Genomic DNA, 26,308 nt, shown 5'->3' on the forward strand with positions numbered 1-26,308 from the left:
TGTAACCCTGACTCCTAGATTCTTGTTTCTGTGCAAGGCATCCGAAAGTGTAGCACAAAACCATGTCTGAAACTCCCATTACAAGTTCTGTTCTCCATTAATTGCTCTATAGTAGGAGTATAAAGGACTCAGTAATTCTGCTGTATGTGGGACATGTGTGTTATTCACATTGAGGTGATTTTTAAATTTTTTTGTTTTTAAAGATGGCAAGCAAGTGAGGGTTGCTTAGAGTCTAGCAATTATGGAAATCAGGCAACTTATTTATAAACATAATTGCGAGAATCTGTTTCTAAGGGATTCTTATGTTTCAATATCTCTTCTCCTAAAACCACTAAAGGATATTTATCAGGAGTGACTGGTTTGCTTTGTGATAACAAACACACCACTTAGGGCAACTTCTACATTATTTAGAATCATAGACTGGTTTGGGTTGGAAGGGACCTTAAAGATTGTAGAATTCCAGACCCCCTGACATGGGCAGGGACACTTTCTACTAGAACAGGTTGCTCAAAGCCCCATCCAGCCTGGCCTTGAACACTTCCAGGGATGGGGCATCCACAGCTTCTCTGAGCAACCTGTTCAGTGCCTCACCACCCTCACTGTGAAGAATTTCTTCCTAATAGCTAATCTAAACCTACCCCCTTTCAGCTGAAAGCCGTTTCTCCTTGTCCCATCACTACAAGCCCTTGGGCAAAGTCCCTCTCCAGCTTTCTTGTAGGCCCCCTTGAGCTACTGGAAGGCTGCCATAAGGGCTCCCCAGAGCCTTCCCTTCTCCAGGCTGAACAACCCCAACCCTCTCAGCCTGCCTTCACAGGGGAGGTGCTCCAGCCCTCTGATCACCTTTGTGGCCCTCCTCTGGGCTCACTCCAACAGCTCCATGTCCTTCTTCTGTCGGGTGCCCCAGAGCTGAACGCAGTGCTACAGGTGGGGTCTCTTGCGAGCTGAGTAGAAGGGGAGAGTCACCTCCCTTGACCTGCTGGCCAGGTTTCTTTTGATGCAGCCCAGGATACACTTGGCCTTCTGGGCTGCAAATACACACTGCCAGGTCATGTTGAGCTTCTCATCCACTAACACTCCCAGGTGATTCTCCTCAGGGCTGCTTTCAATCCGTTCTCCACCCAGCCTGTATTTCTGTTTGGGATAGGAACCCAAATTGGCATAAGATATTTGGGTAGTATCTCAAGACATCAAGCAGCTGATGTGCTTCATCTTCATCAAGCCTGAAGGCCAAGTGGGAATGTGTCTTCTGAATCAGAGTATACCTGATGTGCTTGCAGTGTGGCTGTCATGGCTTTGCAGTTAGTAAAATAATTTCTTTCTTTAGGTTAAATAAAAAGTTAAAGTCATATCAAAATGACCTCTGGGTTAACCTATTCCTGGAAAAAGTAAAAGTACACAGATCCATTGCTGAGGAAACACACCAGATTTGCTACCTAAGTGCACCTAACACCTTTTTTTGATTTTTTTGTGTAGAATGTTAAGGAAGTGCATATACCTAGCCCATTAGTTCCCATTACAGGTCTTTATTAATAAAGAGCTTTTTCAAACAGCATCCAGTCTCTTGACATCTAGTCTGTTGTTTTGCCAGCACCATTATGTGGTGTGGCTTGATCTCATTTTTTTCTTAGATCCACATCAACTACTGTCTTTCCTTTGCCTTTTGACCCCCAAATTCACCAATCAATTGACACATAGATCAGTGAAGTTTTTGAAGGTTTAATTCAAATCTGGGAACAGAAGAGTAGCATTTCAAAGAAGCTTGCATCAGTCCCTCTTCAAAATGAGTCTTACGTTCCCCTGAGATACTTTGGTGTCATGTGGTGGTAACAAAAAGAGGGGCCAAGTGTTTAAAGAAAACTCAGCCAAACAAAAAACCAACCCAGGATCACTCTACAGTGATCCCGCTGGTCATTTGAAAATACCTTATTTTTTCAAGTAAATAACAAGGCAGTTTTCTTACTTCGTGTTTTGACCTTTATTCCAAGGTAGAACTATCTTTTTCAAGATGAATGTGTTAGAACGCTTCTTTCTCCTTCTTCTTTTTTAAATCAAGGTTAAGCGTGTTTGGGTTTACATCTGATTTTGCAATAAAATCTTTTATTCCCTTGTTAAGCAGCAATTCCCAGGCAGCTCCTCTGGGTGTCAGTACAACTTCAGCTATACCTGCGGTGTGGCGTTCCAAGCCTTCATTCAAAGCATTCCACAGTGGACAGAGAAATGGTAAGAGGTAGAAAGTTAGATAGTAGTGAGGAAACATATGGAACAATAGAAGGGACACAGACACGCCTGAGACACAGCAAGGAATACATCTGAGCTGCTCTTGTTTTCCTAAGAAGCACCAAGCTGCATTCCTGTGTGTTGGACTGTTTGTGAACAGCCCGAGGCAATAGTTTATGTGCAGGTAGGAGCTGTGGCTGCTGGAGGAAGTTACAGAGATGCTAGAAAAAGTACTGATCCTTGCCTTTAGCAGAATTCGAAAAAATGGGGCTCTCCAGATTGTTGTTACAGATTAACAGGACATGTCTGAACAGATTTCTGCAAAATAATAACTTGAATGGATTTTTTTTTTATTCAGGGAGCATTGCTGTTCAACATTTCCCATGTGTGTGAGATAGTATGGCCATTGTCTATGGGAAATACTCGAAAGGAATGACAGGAGAGCTGGGATAGTAGAACAAAGCTTTATAGAGAGACTCATAGAACTGCAGAAAAAATTAGGCTGGGAAGGACCTCTGAAGGCCATCTAATACAAACCCTATTCAAAATAGGCCCAGCTAGGTGAAGTTGTTTAAAGGTTTTTGCAGATGAGTTTTGAATATCTGCAAAGCTGGAGATTCAGCAATCTTTCTGTACAACCTGTTCCTCTGTGTGTTCATCTACATGGTGGAAATTTTTTTCCTAATATTTTCCTAATATACAATCTGAATTTCCCATGTGCCAGCTTGTGACTGTCACTTCTTCTTTATTCAAGCAGACGCTAGCTCTGTTTTTTTATACCTTCCCATTAGGTAGTTGAAGGCAGCAGTAAGGTTTTCCCTGAGCTTTCTCCTCTTACCGAAAAAGTCCAGCTCCCTCAACATCTCCTCATATGTCTGTCCTCATGTGCCCTCACCCCTTCTGCAGCCCTTTGTGGAACTCAGTCCAGTTTGTCAATGTCTGTCTTGTTCTCAAGTCTCACAAGCACTGAGTAGAGGTTAGAAATCACTTCCATCTACCTTATGGCTATGCTTTTAAAAATACAGCCCAGTATGCCATTGGCCTTTGCTGTTGCAGGGAACTGTGCTGACTGATGTTCAACTTTTACTCCACTAACACCCCAAACCCTTTTCTGCAAAACTGTTTTCCAGCTGTTAGACCCCCAGCCTGTCTTGTTACATGGGTTTATTCCTCCTGCGGTGCAGGGCTTTGCATTTGCCTTTTTTGAACTTGTTAGGTTGCTGTTAGCCCACTTCTCCAGCCTGTCGAGCTTGCTCTGAATTTGGCATGTATAGGGTCAAAGTGGTAGTGTGGGGAAGCTCTCAGTAATTCTTAGGCTTTTATTTTTCATCAAGTCCCATGGCAGAAAATGGTCATTTCAAGGGTGAGCATTATTTTTAACTCTTATTGAATGCCTCCAAGCAGGAGATGCTGAGGGACCATGAAAACGGGCAGTTCTGCCTTTTTACCAGTAAGATATGAAGATATGAGACACTGTCTGCAGCTGGGGCTGCAGGGGATTTGCAGTCTGACACATCGATACAGATTGCTGAATGAGGGGATTTCCTCACCTTTATTTTAAAAATACTTAATGTGCTAAAAATTTTCTTTGATTACAATCAGGGAATATGTGAATAAATCCCAACAGGTATGCTGCTTTTGATTCTGAAGAGATGCACATATAGAATGAGAAGGAATGGGTTTAATCTGAAAGCTCTTCCCTTCCCCTCATCACAGGCAGCTGTTATCAGACTGAATTAGAAAGTTTGCAGAAATACATTGCTTAAGCAGGAAAAAAGGGGAATGGTCATAAAACCAAGCAGAATTGCTGCACGCAGATTATTTGCCCTTTGAAATGTAAATGGCTGGTTTTAAATAGGCCTGGTGCAGATGGTTTCTGCTACAGGTTTATTGATTAAAATAGCTGCTTTACTTCAGCTCCAGGTTTGTTTCTCCAGAGGCTTTTGTCTTCATGAATAATGTACCCATTTGCTGAAATTTTGTTAGAGTTCATCTGCTGGAGGCTGGCTGTATTTCTCTAGGTTCCTAAGCCTCGGTTGACTAGGCTCAAAATTGTGACAGTCCCTGCCCTTCCCTCCTTACAAATGAATATTCCCTCTTCCACCCTTCCAGCACTGAATGAATCTAGTGCTTGCACATTGGAGAGAGCACTTGGAAACAGCTGTGAGTGTTTGGCTGTTTGGGGAAGGCTTGTACGATACTGAAGCCTGTCTTGGCTATACTGGGGATTAGATTTTTGTCAGCAATTGATCCAAAGCCTGCAAGAGTGAGTGGAAAAATTCCAGCGAGCTTTGGATCAGACCATTAACTCTGAGGCATGGTGCTGTTTTAGGTGGGCATGTCTCATGCCTTCAGTATCGTAAGTCTTCCAATTTGCTGGAAGCATCTAGTGAATGTGTGATTAGGGGCTTAGGGGCTTTTTCAATTATTTTTCAGGCTTTTTAATGCATTTCTAAATATGTATACCTCATTTCCTGGGAGATCCTTGTGTGTTTTGTGTTAAGCACAAAAGGTACTGTTGTGCTTGCGTGGGGAGCGGTGGAACAGGCAATGCACAGCTTGCCCTTGCAGACTGAGGCTTGCAAGTGCTGTTCCTTTTCTGAGTAGTGCTTGCCACTCTGCAACAGGAGGAGAATGCTGCTGCAGGACATATATTGAAAGGAGGGGTACAAACAGCATGGAAAGCAAACAGATTGATAACATACTTTGCTTCCTCCTCCTTTTTGATCCCCGTTTCCCTATTGTCATAGTGATATTTGTTTTCACTTTAACTAGAGTCTACAGCAATAGCTTTTCATAAAGCATCTGTCAAAACAGGACAGGAGAAAAGTCAGATTAATGCCTTTGGTGAAAATATTTGAAATTGGGCTTCCTTTTCTCATTTATGCATGGGGAAAGGGCATTGTTGGCAGATTTAATCTCATGGTTCTGGAAAAGGAGACAGCAATAGACAATCTGGCTTCTTTACTCTCCTGGGGAGGTGATAAGCCTTTCTTTCTACAAGTTAATTTTACTCCAAGATATATCCAGAAAAAACCTTTTAACAGTTGATATAAAAAAATAATTGATTCTGTTCTGAAATGGCCAAGAACAGGATATTACAGTGCTTGAACCTTTTCCTGAAGGTTTTGGGGGTTTGATTTATTTTGTTTAACCAAATGAAAATATCTTCAAGATTTCATTTGGCAAAGTGTTTTAACCCAGGTGGGACCACAGATCTTGACAGCGTATTAGTTCTTCTGAAGCATCTCTGACTTTAAGGCAGGGAGGCTGTGCTGCTTTATGACAGTCAAACACACAGCTCGAATCATACTGGGAGGGCAGCTGACAGGTGCTAGGTAGATGGTTACTGTGTGGATGTTAGCAGCTGAGAATCCTCCCTTCTCAGGGCACCCATTTGGTGACCGGTGCTGCCACAGTATATCCCTCACACCTCTTACAGACTTGAGAGAAAAATGTGTGACCGGAAATATGAGCATCCACTGGAATTTTTTCTGTCAGGAAAGCCCCCTGTGGCTGTGGAGTGAGTGTATGTGGTTTTGGAGCAGGTCATTAGACTTTCTTTCTTTCCTCCCTTAGAGCCTGTCATAAGCATGGTGTAGACCAGACAATGCGTAAAATGCCCAGCACTGTTACTGAGGACTTCTCAGCAGCCTCTCTTCCTTACATTATAGTTACAAGCAAGACTCCCCTTGCTGTAGTTAGGCCAGTTTGGAAGACCTCCTCCCTGCTAAAATGTATGGCCTGAAATTATAGGAGAATGTTGAAAGTCTTCTCTATTCTTTGCCGAAATATTTCGTTAGAAGTTTAACAAAGGAAACCTAGTTTATTGTGGTTGAAGCTTTAGTATCTCCAGTGACGGAAGCTCTCGTTGAAGCTTTCTTGTGGCTGAGCGATTCACACCCTTTCTTTGTGGCTTTGCAGCTATGTCAGAAAGTTTGAGCTTATGCTGTTGTGTTGCCTTGTGAAAGCAGGAATTGGCTCTCCAACCCTTCTGTTATAATGGTGGGTGAAATGAGCCAAGAAGCTCAAACTTTATTAGGGTGAAGCGGAGGGGTGCATATGTGCACATCAAGATTCTGTGCATATATATACCTTATTTTCTCAGGATACTAGGCTACAAAGTTCCAAAAGATGCTTGGTGAAGCCATTCAAATGAAAACATTGCTAGTAACAGCAGTAGCACCTGTTAGATTTCTTACTGTTCAACTGCTGTGTTCAAGGCACGCAACAAGGGTACATAGCAGTAGTATTTTGAAAAATATGAACTAATCTTTTGGGCACGGTAAGTATCCACAAACATTTTTCATCCCTCCCCTCAATGTTTTAATCAAGAAGACAGTGGTATTGTAATAGTGTCTTTCCTGTTGTTGATGCTTTAAGGAACTAATGACATCTGTTTTACCAGGCATAAAGAAGAGCCAAATTATAGGATAATCTGTACTGTTTATTTTGTTGTTTCAAATAAAGATCTGAAAGGTGATAAAACTGTGCAATTAAGAAATAAAACAAATAAATTCTACTGATGCTGTGCGATACTGCATTAGCAATGGGTGGACAGTCAGGATATGTGAGCTAAGGAACCTGGCACAACTACTGCATGCAAAAATATTTTTAAGTACCTAAAAATGCGCACCTCTTGATACGTTCCCATTCTGCACTGTTTAACCTTGTAGGAAACACTGTTTGTTTTGACCTTCAGAAGGGCTTCTGCTGGGGGTTGTGGAGGAAAGCCTGTAACTAACTAGTCGAAGCAGTGGGACAGAGTCCTAGTGATGCCTGCTAATCTTCTGGGTTACCTGCGTTCCTACTGTATTTCCACAGACAGGGCTGAAGCGCAAGGGCAGAGCTGGCCTGGTTGGCAGCAGAGCAGGATACACACCTAGGGTGTTCAGCAGAAATTAGAAGATTTAATGGAGTAGAGGATTAATTAATTCTGATCCATACAGACACATTGGCTTCTTGCATAGTCAGAATCTTAATTATTCAATCACATCTTTTCCTTTCACAGTGACCATTGCTCCAGCTGTGCTGTAAGCTCTTTCCTCTCTTTCTTTGCAAATATCTTTTTTTTTTTTAAACTAAAAATTCGCATACCTCATTAGGAAAGTTTCCTTATTTTCTTTTTATCTTTCCTGTTTCCATCTACATTATTTGCATATCTGCCTCTGATGTCCTATAATCCCTCAACATTCATTTTCAGACCCCTGTTATGGAATGAGATCATGACTCCTTCCTCAGCTCTTTTATTCCTCTAAATCCAGGGTTTCTAACCCTTCTTTTCCAGCCCTCCAACCTCAGCCCCTGCCGACTCAGTTAATATACATGTGCTCTTTCCCCCTTTGTTCCTTCATTTCCCTTCACCCTTATGAGGCTGCTTTTCTTAGGTCAGCTGTGATCTGTTTGCTGGCAGCACTAACATTTCTAAATCTTTGGTAATTCATTATTCTTGTACATTGGTGCAAAATTAAATGTATCTTGGAAAGGAAGCGTGGGTTGTCTCATTCACCGCAGCAGCAAACTCATTGTTACCTAGGTGGGAAGGATATATATCTGCAGTTGAAAACCTTTGCTGGGGAAATGCTGAGGCAATGGTCCAATCCACTGCATGCTGTCAGTCTGGTCTAAATAGCCAAGGCACATCCCAGGTTTGGCTGTGCAGTTAGCCCCAGTTCTGCTAAGCCAAGGTATGGCAGCAAAGGGAAAAACGGAAGGCAACTACTTTACACCTCTCTATGTTCCTTTGTTGTGGGTGCTGGCCAAAATGATGAGGAATGTAATCCTTAGCAATGGGAGCTGTGGCACAAATCTGTGGAATTCAGTGGGGCCTTTCCATTCATCACCAGGGGCACTGAGAGGTCCCTCACGTTTTATAAACCCTCCCTCTCTTGGAGTACTATTAGGGGCTTCAGCTGCTGGTGAGGCTGTCCTGTAACTCTTGTGCTGCTGCTGTTATGTTGCTTTTTACTGTACTTACATCTGTCCACACTTTTTTTTTTTGTCGTTGTTGCTTTTGTGAAGATGGCATGAACTTTATTAATTATGATTAGTGTGTTGTGCTAGCCACTATATTGACTCACGCTAAGAAAAATGGCCACCTTAATGACTGTGAGTTCCCATGAAGCTCTAAGTTCCTCAACCACCCCTAGCAGTGACATTTTCTCCTGGACCACACGTAATTATGGTCCCTTCAATAGTATCTGGAGGATCAGGACTTTCTGACCAGTATGTCAGCTATTTCCAACAGTAACAGTAGTAGATAAGGTTTTTTTGCCAAGTACCTACAGACACTCTTGGCAAGAGTGCTTAACAGTGCAGCTGACAGCTGCCTTAGGGACATGACTCCATATGGCCACTCTGGTCTGCAGAATCTGCTGCTAGAGTATGTCTCTGCCTTTTTCTACCCTTTTCTTGTCAGTTGCCTTCCAGCCCTCTCTTCTAAGGAATAAAGAATAAAACCTAAGAATAAAACCTTCAAATTCCTCTAATTCCCATTTCCCACAGTTACACTGAACCTTATTTATAGCCTTTTCATACCAAATATTGACTGGACTTTGTTGTTTTATTCCAGGTCACCAGTCTCTTCAGAAGATCAAGGTAAGATCTGTTTTGTAGATACTAATAGCATATTACAAAAGAGACTGCAGACTAGCTAGTAAGCTGTGTTTTAACACAGTTGTGGTAGAGAAAAATTACTTTATAAAAATGAAATGTTGATGTTGCTCAAATGTTCACCCCTAGACATCAAGTCCTTGTTCATTTAGTTGATTTAGTTGGGGCTATCAGAAGTTAAGCCTGTGTTATTTATAAAATTAATCTTGCTCAATCAAATGGAACTATTGTGTTTGCTATTTATTCACACAGCTGCATATGGCTTCACCTATGGGAAATTATGTATGGTCTTTAAGGACGATATATGTTTTTTGTGAAGATGACCTGATCTGTTATGACTCTTATAGGACAGCACCTTTGTAGCAGAGGAGATTGTATTATGTTTTAAAGGCTTGAACCCACGTTATCTTGGGTTACCACTAAAGTCAGTGTGGTAGCATGGTATGGAATTTAGTGTGGCTAGGAGCTTCTACATGTAAAAAACTCATGGCTTGACTAGCAAGAGTTGCAGGTTATGGTAATGTGCTTGCTCTGAAGGAGACTGAAGGATCTTTCCCTATGGACTAAAGAGGGAGTTTGCAGTGACTAGCTGGTTAATAACTTGACCAACTTAGGTGCTTAGAACTAGGTGGTATAAATATTCCTCTAGAGTATATTAAAGGGGTGACGTTACTACTGAAATCCAGGGGCATACACCAAGTGAGGTGGTAATTGCACTGGCAGAGCTACACAAGGAATGGGAAAGAAAAAAAGAAAGGGAGACTAACTGAGAGGAGAAAGTTCATCATGTAGCTGTGAATCAGGAATATTATTTTAGACCACAAATTAAATAAATATCTATTTTATTTTGGCATTCAATTTGCGTGCAGTTACATAATCAGCAAAATTACTGTTCAGGAAGGGTCCAGATGGGGAATAGTAAGGGCTGTTGAAAATGGAGATATAAGGAGGTCTGAGCCTGGAGGGTGTCATTGAAGTATGTTCTGTGGAGTGTGGAGTGACTAGGTGGGTATCAACCTACATTGTCCTTGGCTTCAGCCAAGATCTTTTTAGTTCAGTATAGTGGCTGTCAAAATAACAGTCATTCATAAATTCTCTTCCGTCTCCTTGGTGTGTCATTTCTTAGTAAAGAAAATTACAAAGCAAGCTGTAAAAATGGACGAACATGTCACACCAAAGATATATCTAGACCATCGAGTCCATTCCTAGTGTTCCATAGCCGTTGATCTCCTGAAAAATAAGAGCATGAGAATGGCAGAAGTATACAGTTTTAATATCCTGGTGTACACTATCAACTTTCTGTTATTTACAGATCATTGACTTTGTGAACCAGAGGTAGTTTTCTTGTTTAATAGTTTATCTGCTTTTTACCATGACCAGAGTTTCTTAATATAAAGTACTGGAAATTTGGAGAAGTTAATAGTATACACCATTTTTCCAACCCTCAGAAGAAATTTGAAAACATTATGGTCTAATGTACTGTTTCAAGACCTGAACCTGTTTGTCACAGCATAAGCTTGTTAGTGATAGACTGCTCTTGCTTTTGCATTTCCCTTGCAATTATTCTATTGCTCCGGTTTTATCTATGAATGGAGCAACAGACAGTGTAAATGTATTTCCTTGTGCATCTTAAAACTTTAAAATATCTTGCTGTCATAATACTTGCCTTCTTTCCACTATTTTTGTACTGTTCTAGTTTTTCACAAAATCTTCCTGTTTGCCATCTACCATCTGCTGCCAGGATCTGGCTTTTCAGGTTTGATAAAAATCTCTGAATAGTCTCTTCCTTTCCTCTCTTCCGTTAGAAACCTTCTTTGAAATGCAAAGGCCTATGTTCCCTTGACCAATTAGTGATGTGACGGTGCTAGTTATTAGAAGTTTTGTGTTTCGTGACCATGGAGTATCTAACCAGATTTGTCATCTGTGTGAATACATAGGAGCTTCTCTCAAACACAAAAGATTTCCCATGCCCCAGTGACTTTTCAGAAAGAGAGGTCCAATACTTGGATTTCCTCTCTCCCGCTACGCCACATACAGACCATGGTAAATGAGCACAGTACTGGAAGGAAAATGTGACAAAATTGCAGTAGCACAAGCTCTTTTGAGCCTAGGTGCTTCTCAGTCCACTTTATGGACGTGTGGAAACATCTCAAATTAGTCTTGGATCTGAAATCTCTTGTCTAAACAAAAAAGAGAGTGTCTCCTGGGAGAAAGCTGAAAACTTATCTCTGAATTGCCTGTCTTTGTAGTGTTCATGCAGACCTCTCCTGGAATATTTTTCTTGAAGCAGGTATCCAGGAGTCAGTTTTGAGGCCTTTATTTTCATTAATAATCTGTATTCAACTGTGTGCTTATTCAAGATGTTAAACATTCATATGTATTTTTCTAAGGGAATAATGCTTTGGGATGCACAACGGGGCAAGATCCAACTGTAGAATGATGTATCCTCACTGACATCACTATGTCCTGTGTTTCAGCTGCTCTTTCCTATTATGGGACACCTTTCTAGTGCTGATTTTCTGAAGACATGATGTGTTGGCCGTTACTGAGAGAAGGCACCTTCTCTGTTGCATTGGATCTTTTGTTTTAACTTCTTATTTGGTTCCTGACCTTTGTTTTGTCTGCTTTAATCTTCAGTCATCATTTTTATTTCTGCTGTTTCTCTGTGGTTTTTTTTCTTTCCATCATCCTTGTCTTCCTTTTCAAATGTCTCTTTCCCCTTAACCATGACATTGCATTCTACAAAGATTCTTGCATTGTCTTCCTCACTTTGGTTTCTGAATGTCCTGCTTCTCCTCCAGTGTGGACTGCCTGCTTCAAGCATTAGTTGCAAGCAGTAGCTGTAGCATCTGTAGTGTAGTAACAGAGTTGCTACAAGAATTAGCATCTAATGTGAGTGGCACTTCCATTAATCCCTGACAGGACAATGCATTATGCTGTCTTGAAGAGAGGGTGAGGATAAAGCACCATCTGTCTGGGACCAGGCATCTATTGAACAATTGTAACAGCACACAATGCTCCTTGTTGTGGACACGTGTTAAAGGCACTTTATCAGTTACAAAACAGAGCCATTTTAGTTGGCACAGAAAGGGAAACGGTATTGCTAGAAAATCCTAAAATTCAAAAGAAAAAACCCAACAACCTTAAAGATTTTTAGAAGGTTTGTCTTTGTTCTTTATATTGGTAGTTAGAAAATATATAACTAAAGAGTGAAATCCTTCTTCTTTCCTTTCCTTTTTATTTTTTTTAACTAAAAACCCACAAACAAACCAAACAACCAAAACCAAACCACAAAAGCAGTAGGCAAACCCCCTAACCCCAAATTCCCTAGCTGACTGACAAAATGGAACAACCGAAGTAAATGCCAAATCACAGTAGTTTAGACAGGGAATTAGGATGATGACTGTGAAGAATGAAAGGTAAAAGCTACTTGTTCAGTCACGTGGACCCTGGTGCAGTTACGTGCCCTGCAGCCTTGGGGACAATGGTCTTTCTTTGGGTGTTGCGACTAGCTGAGAGTCAACAATAAGCAAGTGGCAGGGCCACAGGAGACGTGGTGGATATCATGAGGGAGGGGACAGGCAGCTCCTCTGTTAATGAATGATACCACCTCCTGTATTTTCAGTCTATATAAATCCTGCTCTTATGCTCAGGAGGTCTGAAGCTGTTGGAGGTTACTGAAAGAAACCGTATTAATTGTTTCTAGATAGGTATGGTACTGTGATGGGAATGCAGATTTGTAATGCATTGCCTGACCAGTGCACAGCCGTTGCCTGATTATCATTAGGTGAATGGCTGAGGTTTACCAAACCCTTCCTTCATCCAACACCTTTCAGTACTGCACTGTACATTGTATGTATGCTAGATTGTGCCCTGTCCACTCTTATTCACAGCCAGCCTGCAGAATACTGTCTACAAATTTTCCAATGCTAATGCATTGAATAATCTTATATTTCACATTACCTTTAGTCTAGTTTAGTCTTGGTTATCTTTACCATTCTTTGGTTACCCTGTGTAACTGAGTTGGCTGTTCTTCATCATCACCTGAACAGCTGAGGGAAATGCTCTTAAAAAGGGTACGATGAGTTCCATTTCCATTTCAGTCTTCTGAAAAAAATACCAGCAAACTCGAGTGGTGCTATTAAGGTGCGTGGACATTGGCATGTTGTTTATCTAATGACAACTTGGAGCTGATGCAGCTCAATACCTGTTTGCCTAACTTCAAACAGAAGAACCTTGCCTTTGATGGAACTACTCAAAGTTTTAAGTGGCTACACTAATGCAACTCAAGTAGCAGTCAACCCTAGTATTTAATCTTTATGCATCTGAGTTGCATTCTGATCTGGAGACATGAAATTCCAAATATTTATGTCTCTGTTTTCCTGCTTTTCTTGTTTCTCTGTAAACCCAGGAACTGGACTTTTTGCCTTGTTTGATTCCAGCAGACATGCTTTTTTGCTGCATCAATGTAATTTCTAGCAAGCTTTGCTGTGATTGAACTTGGAGGTTGTGGGGTTTTTTTCTGCAATAGTTTTCAAATTCATGAAGGAATAGGGGACAACTGAGAGATTAAGACAAGAGACAAATATATTCAAAGGAGAAGTTTTGGAATCTGGTTATTACAATATCATAATATTATACAACAGATGGAGATGAGGGATGATTTTTGTTCTTGGAAAGCCAAACAGCGACACTCAAAGGTCTTTCAGATTCTGGCAGATGGTGTTTCCATAACGATACTTACAGTCATCCAGTCTGGATATCCTACCCTTAGAAGGAATTCATGTAGAGCCACGAGTGCATTACAAGTGAAATGGGGTTATAATGGGGACCTTCAAATTAGCCTCTATTAGAAGACTTTTCTGCAGGAATTGCAGTTCAGTTCAGACTGGAAGCTTGGGGTGGGGGGTATAATTCTGTCTCTAGACGTCCCTCTGGGTGGAGAGAGCTGCTGTATGAATTACAAGGAAGAGAGTGATCAAGTACGTACATGGAAGACAATGGCAGCTCCGTCCCGTGCAGCAAAATGCTTTAGTATGCATTATCTGCTCCTGCCTTGGAGGCACAACATCCTGTGCATTACAGTATTTGCTCCAGCACTGTCGGCTCCATTAAAGAGAGGCAGTCTGAAGGCATGTGACGTGGAAGATGGCTTGTAGGAGGAGCCCCAGAAAAAGGGCACTAGAGTTGAGAGCACTTCCTGGGACCTCCAATACATGGGATTGCCTGTTGTCCCTGGCGGCCTGTAGGAACATGGACTTAACTGTCTCAACCTGCTTTCTTCTTGCTGGAGCCACTTGCCCACTAGTCTTGCTAGTCATAGTCTGCAAAGGGACATTCTCCTCAAGAGTTTTTTAAGCATCCTACCATCCTGAATAAAAGGATGAGCAGGTTATTACAGATGAATCCAAACATCTTGGTGCCAGCACAATTTAAAAAAAAAGCCAAAAAAAAAAGAAAGGGGGAGGGATGGGGGACATGTCTGTTTTATATACCAGATTCCTTCAAAAGAGAGAACCGATGGTTTCATGCAGCCCCGGCTGAGAATCTGTATTCTTCAGGGTGATGTTGCAGCCGTTTACCTAGCAACAAATTGAGATGTCTTGGAATGCTTTCTCTGAACAAATTAAAGATGGTACAGTACGGGGAGCTCCTGACTGCAGGTATTTATTTTGATTAATTAGCCACTTTGGGAAGAAAGCCCTTCTGGATAGTGTTTTGAAAGTATGTCTGTGGCCAGCTGAACCAACAGGGGCTTGGGGATCTGTCACATTAAGAAGGGGCGTTTCCTTGAGCCCGTTATATTTGATCAGCCTGTCAGTTTCCCAGGAAAGACGAGACCTTTGGGTCCAACCAGTCTGTCCACAGCCTGCATTTTGACAGGAGGGTGATTCGACTAACCTATTCAGGGACCTCCGCTGACAGTGTCACTGAGTCAAATCCCTTATCACAAGTACTCAAATCTCCGGAGACTTACACAAAATGAGCTTCAGCTGAAGATTTGTATTATACAAAATACGAGTTTGTGACAGAGTAAGGTACACTGACTGCAAAACAAGCTTAAAACAACACAATAAGAGCTAGTGTGAGTTAGTCATAGAACAAAGTTCTTACCCAATAGGCATCCCTATGGGAAGAAAACAAGTTCAGCCTGTCAACTGATCCCAGAAGTTACAATGGAGTCTTCCCTAACTTCTCCCCTCCTTTGCTTACTTTTTATACTTCACAGTATATTGCATATTCATTTATCATACATGGGATTGGCTTCAAGTTTCTTGCTTCTAATGTAAATTAGTACACATCCTCAGATAATGGTACTGAAGTTTTTAACTAACTACACATGCTCTCCAAGTAGGATGTTGGCCTCTTTTGGGGGAGCTATTTGAGTCAGAGGTCACGATCTCCCACTACTATAATTACCTTTGTCCTACTTTTGACTAATTTTCTGTTGTTGTATGGGGGTTGTAACACATTATCAGCTTGTCTTCTCCTGCAGCCAGAACTTCCTTTCTTGAATGCTCCTTTCTTAGATAACGGTGTTCTTTTCACCATCTGTTGTCACTCATCCTTCCCAAGGCTGACTCCCTTCACAGGTAGGTTGAGTGACTCTAGTCATACATATTTTTGTTATTGACTGGCATCACATGCCCAGTGAGGGTGTACCCTGGAGGCAGGTAACTTTGGGAAGGAGGTATGCGTCTGTATTATAATGAGATTATTTCATCTGAGGAAAGTAATTTTGCCACAGCAGCTGGCTCAGTGGTGGACATCTTCTCATATATTCTTCATATGACAATTGCTATAAGCTCCCATTCCTGCAGGGAGTACAACAGAGCTTGGCCAGGGGGTCTCCACTCTGCTCCACCCTCTGTTACTCCTGTCAGTAGGTGCTGAGCTGGCAGGAGGAGTTGTGTAGGAAGCTGTGGTAAAGCAGATTCCGTGCATGCCAATCATCCTGAAAGTGATAGCTGTATTTTACCCAAAAAGTTTTCTGTAATACTATGCTTCTATCAGGTCCCAGTTTTTTCTAATCCCCACCCCACACCCCACCCCACCAAGTGATTTTCCCACAGGATCTGCTCTGAGTTTGTTCATTTACTTAGCTCAGCAGAGGCTGGTATCGATATGGACATGTGTTGCCTGTAGCAAGAGAAAGCATTCTATCAAAGCACTTCGCTAGGGCTGAGGGGACGTCCTCTCTGCCCAAAACCTTTAAACGGTGCTTACACCCCACCTCTTATCATATCTACGCAGGCTGAGGGTTCAGTAAGCAGTTGGGAGGGAGAGATCTGGCGGATGTGGGCATCTGAATGAATAATAGAGGGAACAGGGAAACATTCATTTCCAGATTGCCACTGCCATTGTATCTTTGCCTTCAGGAGAAAGTAGGAGTAAGGAATGTGATGTCTGAATCGGGGCACCTATTTTTGTGCAGAAGCCCTGGGTAACGTTGCAACCTACTTCGCTCTATTTTTTTTGTTTCTGATGAAGGCTGCTTATGGTCAGAAAAGAGTGGCAACTTGTGAAAGGAAAACAATTCCCTCCACCCCTGTGCTCCCCCACCCCCCGAAGACTCGGGCCAGCAAATAAATGCTTGAACTGACTTTCAGATTCCTTAGTCCTACCATGAAGTCTTAGCTTGTTGAGGAAGAGTTACTTGGATATTGCCAGGCAGAGGCACTGCAGCCAGCCTTGCGGTGGGAAAAACCTGAAGGGAGTGTGGTAGGAGTGCCTGTGATAGTAATGGTCCACGAGGTCAGGAAGGGGGAAGAACAGTGTGGCCGTTCCTTTTTTTTGCTGTCCTTTTTATTTTTTTTTTTTTAAAACCAAACCATTGCTTAATTATTTTATGTAGCAATCTCTTCCTGCCAAAGTAATGCTACTCTACTGATAAAGTGGCTGCATTAGTCAGCCAAAGTCTTCTCTGCCTTGTGTTCTCACTTGGTCAGAGACATTTTCCTCCACATCACTCCTGAAAATGACATTAATTGTTCCTGTCTTGGCTTAAAAATAAAAATGGTGGAAGAAACAAAGGAAAGAATAAACGTGGCGATGTCTGCCAGATGGTACTTAGTTTATCTGCAATTGGTCATTGGGGTTTTGGACCATTTACAAGGGAAGTCCTTTTTCTTTACAGTCATCCCTTCCTTTTATAAATCTGAGTTAAATGGTCTTGTAGGAAAAGTTCAACATTAGGGTCTGAATGCTTCCACTCCTAACTATCCACTTCACTCTCAGCTTAGCACCAGTGCCACATAAACAATCCAGGGTGGACTCTAATTGGCATCAAAGTACCTTTAAACTAGTCTGACAGTGCAAATGGGGCCTTAAAGGCAGTTTGAGTATAATTTACATCTGCTTGAAAGCCTCTTTATCCTTCCAGTGTTGTATGAAGGGACTTCAGTGTGAGAACTTAGCCTTTCTTACCCTCCAGCAAGCCTATATGGTTATTTTTACCTTTTTTTCCCTCTCTCTAAACCAGGGGTCCTCAAACTATGGCCAATGGGCTGGGTACGGCCCCCCAGGGTCCTCAATCCGGCCCCCAGTATTTACAGAACCCCCCACCCCCGCCACCGGGGGTTGGGGGGGGGGGGGGGGGGAACCAAGCAGCCGCAGATGACTGCCTGCCACTGCATCCGCGCGCCGGCCCCCTGGTTAAAAAGTTTGAGGACCCCTGCTCTAAACAGTGTTTTGGTGCTGTGAGTTTTTTGAATCTAAAATTCTTAAAAGAAAAAAGTTTGTAATACATATTTGTAACCACCTGAGTAATGGATGATTTTTTGGTAAGTTAAAATTTTTGTCTAATTCCCCACGTAGGCAAACAGGTGCAGTCAAAACTCAGTCAGTTCTGTCCTTTGAATCTGTACTGGATGCAGTGCTTTTGTAACTAAAGGACAACCCATAAATATTTAGAAGGGTTTTCTACCTCTTTGTGCAATCCTGGACATAGATGTTATTGAAGTATGGCTTATTCAGAGGGCAGGCATGCTTCAAAAAGTGTATCTCAAACCAGAGGAGAATGCGTGCTTGTGCACATGTTTTTTCTGTACAGATGGATTAGCTCGAGATGCTGTGTGAAGGCCTTCATAATATTCCCTTTGTGAGTAGTCATCAGACATCTGAGTCTGTTTGCTGTTCAGCTGATGCACTTTTGATCTTCTGGTTGCAGCAGGTTGCTGCAGTGTTGGTTTTCTTTGTCTCTTGGGAGCGTTTTGAGCTCTCAGGCTCTTTATTTAGTTGTCTTTCATGGAAGCGGTGCCTCACAGCACTGCTGTTGTGAGCTACCTAGACTGGTGCCATAGTTCTCGGATCCCCTAAGAAGCCTAAGCCTTCCCCAAAGCTGAATCCTGTGGGGAAGTCTTGCTTACCACCTGCTGCTTTAAGACAGTGTGTGGTGGCAGCAAACAGATACATTTCGGAAAATGTTTAAAAATCAATGAGTCTTTGCTTTAACCAGCAGAAGAGATGCTATGTTCTAGGGCAGGAAGCCTCTAAACTGCAGGTATTTTTGCTGTCATGTTTTCATCATGGTTCTTACGCAGTCTTTAGGCTGAGGCAGAACTCTTCTAGCGAGTCCAGGAACCTTTCCCCATTCCCACGCCAGACAGCTGCTTCAGATGTAGACCTCCAGCATCTTCTCATGGCTGATATTACATTAGAAAGATGTTGCTGACATATAGGGTTAGACTTCCTAAAATGGCTGGTGAGAGACTTTTAATCTTTTTAAGCTGTATTGCGTAATCAAGTTCCCCATCAAAATTCCCCTTGTTTAGTTATAATGCAGCCTCTTTCTTGAGCATTGACATGTGAGACTGATTCTGATGGTCCGTTAGCCACCTATTTGCTGCTCAGCACCAAAGTTTAAAAACTTGTGCAAAACATATTCTTCTGTTTGGTGCAAGATTTGTTTTCTTTTACTTTAAAGCTTTGAGCTTTAAATGTGGAGGTAAAAATCAGCATAAAAAGAAGACAAATAGAGGTTAGTAGCTGACACATATACCCAAGAGTCTTACCATTAAACAACACTACTAAGCTTTATGATCATGAAGATTACCCATCAGTATGTGGGCTGTATTTACAGATATTCTAATGAAAATGGACATTTTTTTCCTGAACACAGCTTTTCCTGTGCACAGCTATAAGGAAAATTCAGTCCTGATGATTATGATAGGACCAAATGTTTGAGACCTTATCTTGGCATAGGTTGTGCACTGTTATGATAAAGAAAAACAAAGGGGGTGAGTGTCCCTTGTAGGGGCTTGGTGTAGCTTTTTTGGCCCAACCACTTAGCCTATATTCAGGGACCTTTGCCCCATTCTATCAGGAGGAAAATCTGGTTGTAAGAGTCAGAGAGCTTTTTGATGTAAAGTCCTTTTTCAGTGAACACAGAAGTGCATTTCTTGTGCAGAATTTCAAGCAAGCCTGCATAGTGGATGTTTTACTTTTCCTGCTTTTATTTTTGCTAGCCTTTTGCCTCTCTTTTAACCACATGAAGATTTAACCATTTATTTCTGGGGATTTTGCCAGCATCTAGGAGACCCCTCAACTCGCAAGGCTTAACTTCTGTTTACTTTTTTTTCATGGTCTTCAGTAGTTTCTTCTAGTATTTGCAGGTGCAAACACATGAAGAAACATTTAATTGCTCCTTCCACCCATCTTAGCTTCAAAGAGAAAAGTTTAAGCATTGTCAGCTTTGGTGAGACTTGAGATTGTCTGTAGATCAAAGATCTGTGAGCTCACAGTCATTCCAACAGAGCATTATTAATTTTGTAATTTAATTTCTCAATGACGTAGACAGTTTGGCATATATATTTTAAAGGGTTTTGTTCCCCTGTAACTTTAAAAGCAAGTTAAATATTGGGAAGAGGTGAAGAGTCTGTAAAAGCTCAGAGGCAGAGATCTACAACCTTCCTTCACCATGTGTCCCTAAAACTTCTCTATGGGACTGGTAGACCCTTCAGAAATGTCAAGTGTAGCACTGCTCTGTATCTTAGGTACTTGTTTTTCATAGTCATCTTGGAAGGAAAGTAGTCCACAAACCAATTCTCCATGGTGTCCTCCACCCTTTTCATCATTGATTGAAGGTCATGGCTAGTGTAGAAAAAAGTCAGTTCTGAACATTTCTGGGTAAGTTATGTTCGTGTCAGTTTTTCATATTAGATATGATCTTTACTAGATTATACAAAGCTATTACAAGCAAATGGTTGTTTACAGAGAAAATAATGTACTTCTGAATGATAATCTATATGGACTTCATACTTGACAGCATAGCTGTTTGAGTGATTGAAATAGAAGTTATTATTGATTTCTATTAAACGAGTGGGAAATTAAGAACGAGGGCTTGTTTTATCTTTTCTGTAATGCTGATCCTTAACAGCTCAGAAGATTCCAGCTGTGTAAAAGCCCTCTTCTAAAGGGTCAGCTTTTAACTTCTCAACCTGTAAAACAGTAATTACTTTAAATTTCTGACTTAATTTCACAACTTCTGCAACAGCAATGAAGAGCTGGAAATGTTCTGGAATCTAATGGTAGGCCAAGTTAAATTTAATGACTCTCAAGAAATTTGATGATGTGACCTTCTGCTGCAGTTTATTCTTCATTATCAGCTCAGCAAGGTTTGCGTGAGGCAGTATTTCATGAAGTGTTCCTTAAGAGTTCCCCTGAGCAAATCTAGCAGGAGATGGTGGTGGACACTGAGGCTCAAATTCAGGGGGGGTCCACACCAAAGCTCTAATGTCTAATTTTATTTTTTTTTTTTATTAGCTGCCTCTAACCAGTAAGAAAGATCCAGCACTGAAATGTGGATGGTGTATCAATTCCAAGTACTGAATTGCTGTGTTAAGCTGTGTCTTAGAAAGGGCTGGGCAGTTGTAGAAACTGCCCGATAAATCAGGTTTCTACAAGATCCTGATCTACAAGATCATCAGCTGCCTTATTGTCTCTTTTGAAAGAGCTACAGATTTTATGAGCCCTAATTTTGTTGGAGTTATGGTAGTTGAATTCTGCCATAATTTCCCATGTGCTTAACTGTTGTCATACTCTGATCAGATGCATTGTTAGCCTTATATTTTTTAACCCAGGGTAAGATGTATTATTGCAAATAATACTTTGCTCTCACACTGCGTTCATAGATCTCAGATTGGCTGTATTTAAATCATGGATGTGACAACTCCTTTTGTGGTACTTATACTTTAAAACATAGTTTTAAATAATTCTGCTCCCTCCAATGACAGTTCCTAGACCCTCACAAACGAATTGCCTGGAAATGGTGAAAACTTCAAAATAGCTGTACATTTTTATCAGTGTTCACCGTGCCTTCGTTTGTCTAGCAGAACTGGGTGCAAAAATGGCGTGGAAAGGGTCAGATCAGGTGTGCAATCTGACCAGTAAAATCTAGAAGATATTTGTGGTTTATGAATATCTTTTGCTCCTATAAAAAGACACATTATTCATGTACCACTGACAGTGGCAGGCTGCAGAACGGTACTGTTCTTTGAGATTCTTGCCAGTGAAACCCAACTCCTCTGACTCCTCACTGACTCACTAATGATTATTTAACTAACTTACTAAATATCTTCCATTTCAACGTACCTTAAACAAAGAACCTTGTGATCCTGAGATGTTACTTACAAGGGTTTATGTGATTATTTTTTTTTTCTCCATGTTCTTTCTGAAACTGTTTTAGCAATAAAGTTCTGGCATGATAGTAGCCTGGTGCTGAGCCCTGCTTATGTCCTTGGTGTTAAGATGATCAGCAACATTGGGATCAGGAAGGAATTTTCCTGCAGGGCAGATGGGAAAGTGTAGTTGTTGGTTGAGGTTTTCTGTACTCGCGATGCTTCCGAGGATTTTCATTGCTTTTGAAGTGACCAAGATGGTGGTGACAACTTCTGCCCCTCTGCTGCTGTTTTCTTTTGATGTGTTGCAGTTGTGGGTCTGTCTTTGTTAGCTGTTACATTTATGAGGCATTCTCGTGCTGCACCTGTATGTTATTCAAAGACTTCCCAAAATTTCTGAGACCATGAGCATTGCTGGGTCTCAGGAGTATCACACCTTGGAAACCCTTAAAAGGAGGACCCCATCCTTTTTGTCCTTGTTTGGTTGTCCTTCTCGCAGGTGATAAGACATGTCTCCTGGCATCATGCCATTCTGAAGGATCCCCTCACTGTCTTAGTTTGGCTCTTAATTTAGGTACTTCAAATGGGAGTTAATTGTCCCTAGAACTTCTGTAATCTGTGGAGGGAAACGCACAACTGGAACTACTGCAGGCGTGCCAGGTTGCCTTCTGTAGAGGGTTATTTTCTCTTCTGACCATCCAGGTGGCCCTATGAGACCTCCTAGACACCTGGCAGCTTCTGAAGTTACTGGGTACAAATACCTCACATCTTTGTTATCTGGGTCCCAGTGTTTAATGACTAGTTTTGCAGCTCTGTTTTAAAACTGCTAGTTTCACATGCAGGACCAGAGAGGAATTGTTATTTGGTAGGTTAATTTCAAGGCTGGGAAACAAAAAATGTTTATTGTAACTCAGTGACATTAATATGAAATAGTGGGCACTAACATAGAAATGATGAGTGACACATGCCACAGGAAAGGTATTGGTTTTAGCATGTGTGGGTGTATTAGTGGGTGTTTTCCCCCGTGTCTCAAGCTGCACTAGCTTGCAGCATTACCAGAATTCAATTAGCAACCTTTTAACATGGCATTTTTTCTGTTATTGCATTCTCTACCTGTAGCTATTCAAAATTTAATTTATAAGTCAAGTGTGTGGGGGTTTTGTTTGTTTGTTTGTTGGGGGTTTTTTTTTGTGTGTGTGGTTTTTGTTTTGGTTTGGTTTTTAATGAGGTTTCTTTTGTAAGTTGGCCCACAGGGGTAGTTAGAACCACATCTCAAAATTCAGCCAGTGGAAACTGGTGATTAGCGGCTGTTAGATACATAGTCTGCATTTCTGGCTGTCCATATCCCAGCAGGTAATTGTTTCTGTCAAGATCCATCGGCCTGGGCAGTGATTGACACATTTGCTGGCAGTTCCAGCAGGGAGTTCAGTGATGGAGCAGGGGCTGTCTGCAGGGGTATACCAGTAGAGAGGGTTGAGCTTTGCTGAGAAGGCAGCCTGAGGAGTCCACCACCGTGGCAGGCTGAGTGCTTCCTTATTATATGGACAGAAGACTTCAGTCTCCAGTCTTGTCAAGCTGTCACATTTCATCAGTAATAAATCTGCTTGCTAAATAAATGAAAAAGGTAATAAAACATTTTTATTAGTCATGACAAATGCTTGTCTAAGGAGAAGTTGAGAAAATAATGACTTGATTTAAATATTTATTAAATCAAGTAATTTTTGAAGCATCTTTAAGACCTGAAGGTTTTTTATGATATGATAAAACTGTTGCATAATTCATGTTATATATTACACCAGTGGTGCAGTGTTGCTCAGAAGAAATAAAACCATTCTCACTTTAATGTTTTTAATTTTAAGCTAGCCTGGCATTGCATGTTAACAGCATTTTTGTCCAATTTCTCAGTCTGCTCTCTCTTGTCAGTGCCATCTGCTTGCTTGTTTTACCACCTCTTTAACAACCAGGTGATTTTTGCCATCTTCACTCTCCTCCTAAATATGCTCAGCAGTCCCATTTGGGTTTATGGGGTTAGTGTGCTACGCAATATTTATATGTTTATGTAAATGTGTTCCCTATTTTAAAGAACTTTTCTCCGTTTTTGAATTATTTTACTGTAGTCTAATCCGCTTGTTATGCCAGCTGGTTTTGTTATTGGTAATGTATTCATTTATGCAATATGTTCTACTCTAGAAAAGCACTTAAAATTAAGTGTGCAGGTAGACTTGGTGAAAAGAATGTGATTAGCTCAAAGCTAAGCACCTGCCTAAATGCTTTGCTGGATTGGAGGCTTAGGAAGGAGAGGAAAAGATCTATCTAATTATGTTGAATGTGTCGTAGAACTTAATAGCCTTATCACCAGACCAACCTCTAGTTATGGGTACCCAATGCAGAAGATTTCTCACAGCTTGCTAGGCTTTTCTTTTCACTTTATAGTTTTCTAGATCTCTCTCCAGGCTTTTATGAGCTATAATCTTAAGTGTGCTTTGCATAAGAAAATGTGCCTCTGCATCTTAGGAGGTAACTTAAGGGAAGCCATGTCTTAAAATACTGGTAAAAGACAATGAAGAGTTGGCGCCACCAGTTCATTTGGTTTTTGCATGTGTGAGGAGAGCAAAATACCTATACAGGTCCACAATGCAGCAGCCCACAGAATAAATGTGGTGGTGAGACCAGGCCAGTGAAAGAAGAAAAGATAAAATTAATGACGCAAGGGCAAAATTCTGCTCTGCTATTAATTTGTGCTGAGCCAGTATTAGAACTATTGAAAAAAAAAAACCCAAAAAACCAACAAACCACAAACAAATGAAGGACATAAACCTCTGAAAATAAAACCTGAAGAAAAGATGTACATGTATTTTTCCAGTTCTAACTCTTACCTGCTGGCGTTTGTCTTTTTCCATTCCACGAATCTGTGTGCCCTTGCTCCCATAGATGTCAGGGGGATTTGCAGGACTTAGTTTAACTTATGGTCACTGTAAAATTGCCCTAAATGCAATGTTGTATGACTTACTGCTACTTCTGTCCCAGGACAGAATTTAGCTGGACTGGGTTTTTGCTTTTCCCACTGCTGCATGGCTGGGGCATGAGGCATTGCTGAGACCAGAAAGCCATGCACAACCCCAGGTGTTTTCAAAGAAAGGGACGTTTGTTGAGTCGCCTTTGCACACCTTTCCTCTTCTGCAGCGTTTAGCTTGGATGTGTTGTCATTTCAGAAGCTGTAACAAGCTCCTCGTGGAATTCAGTTTCCAGTGTGTTATTTTTTAGAGGCAAGGTTTTACTATGGTTTTCTTTCCCCCTTGTTCCTCCCTACATGAGCCTTTGGAATCTTTATCAAGGATGGCACTTGATTAAATGCTTAACTTGATTGCGTTGCCTAGACTTGAAGATAGAAATGGGCTTAGGCACTCTTGAAAAACTATGAACTGAGACAGGTGTTTAATGCTTTCTAAGATGCAAACCAAGTAAGTGCTTTCTCAGAAAGATTATTCATAATTGTTTTTACTACATATATCATGATAAGGACAAGGAAGATAAAAGGAGGAAATAGCTGCATAGCAGTAGATCTGTAACAACTTTTCCTGCATAACTGAGGTTACCTGCCACCACGGTGTTTTTAGCTGAATGCAGGCTATACACAGGGCAATCCCAGGCTTTTGCCTTCCTTTCTGCCTTCTTTATAATGGGCATGGGGCAGACAGTCGTGGGCATTGAGCAGTTCCTGGCTCTGTGCACAGCTCTGTCCTGCCTTGGTATGAGCCTTTGTTTGCTTTGCCTCTCTTTCTCTCTTTCTGTGTATATTTAAACTGCAAAGGCTAAAAAGGCAGGGACTGCCTCCTCCTGCTCTGTGTTTGACTCTGCCTGTCAAACCTGGGGAACTTGCTGCCCACTGGCATGTCAAAATGTTTTTGTAATACACATAATTATTAAGAAATTTCTCTTCTGCCACCTAACCATCTGCAGTGTATTTGAGGCTGTCTCACCACTCCACCATTGGTATGAAGAAGGCTGAGAACTCTGAGGATACTTTCAGGTTCTCTGTGTTTATGACATTGATGTCTTTAGTAATGACTCAGGTGCTGGAGACTTGGGCCCACCCTGTGAACCTTGCTGAAAGGTCCCTGAAGTGTCCCAAGGGAAAAATTCAGATAGAAGCATGCAGTTCCAGGGCAGCACTGGAAAATGCTGGCTTGATGTCCATACACCTTTCACTCAACATGGGCAGTCTTCTGCCTTTCCAATATGTGTCAGTGCAGGGTTCGCATTGATTTTGGTAGTATATGAAGAATGCAAGTGGACTGAGGTGTCAGTCTTAACTTGCATGTACTGTGAGCTATGTTCTCAGCCGTGAGGCTATATGCATAATGCTTTCTGCCTAACATTAGTTTTCTATTTGTCTTGCAGCACTTTTACAGGCAGTCATAGCTGGTGATCTGCTGAAGGTAAGTACAGAGCACCGAGTGTCCACTTTTTCACAGCTTTTTGCAGGTCTGATATACTGTAAATTTTATCACACCTCTGCTCAAAACATAAATAGGCTGCTGTAGGGACTGCTGGCAAGTGCCATTTTACAGTCTTTCCAGGAAACCCTGAATATTAGGGGAACACATCAGTCAGGTGAGGTGTGAAATTCAAGTGAATAGGATCTGGTGTTAGACAGCACCTTTCAGACCAGGATTCATAGCACAGTGCACAGACCAATGTGTCAGTTACTAACGGAAATTACTATACTGGCAAATGCAACGCTGAACAGCAGGGTAGTTCTGACACAACCTTACATAGTAAAGGATATTTTATGGCAGTGAGGTTGGTGGCCAAGCCCCTAGAGTTGCTAGAGCCTTCTTAACTTCTGCCTACACAACCAC

The 26,308-nt window shown here is 41.5% G+C and overlaps 1 protein-coding gene across 7 annotated transcripts in view; it reads left to right on the plus strand.

The window, feature by feature from the left end:
* Window positions 1-26,308, plus strand: part of DGKI (diacylglycerol kinase iota) — a 233,878-nt gene that overhangs the window by 184,059 nt on the left and 23,511 nt on the right. For 3 of the 7 annotated variants that reach the window (XM_037389986.1, XM_037389989.1, XM_037389990.1), the window contains 3 exons: window positions 8,789-8,814; window positions 10,526-10,585; window positions 25,848-25,885. In XM_037389986.1, coding sequence (XP_037245883.1) covers window positions 8,789-8,814; window positions 10,526-10,585; window positions 25,848-25,885 — 124 coding nt within the window. The remainder of the gene's footprint in view (window positions 1-8,788; window positions 8,815-10,525; window positions 10,586-25,847; window positions 25,886-26,308) is intronic. The other 4 variants (XM_037389988.1, XM_037389991.1, XM_037389992.1 and 1 more) reach the window with 2 other exon arrangements.

Source organism: Falco rusticolus, chromosome 5, assembly GCF_015220075.1.
Source record: "Falco rusticolus isolate bFalRus1 chromosome 5, bFalRus1.pri, whole genome shotgun sequence".
Taxonomy (NCBI): Eukaryota; Metazoa; Chordata; class Aves; order Falconiformes; family Falconidae; genus Falco; species Falco rusticolus.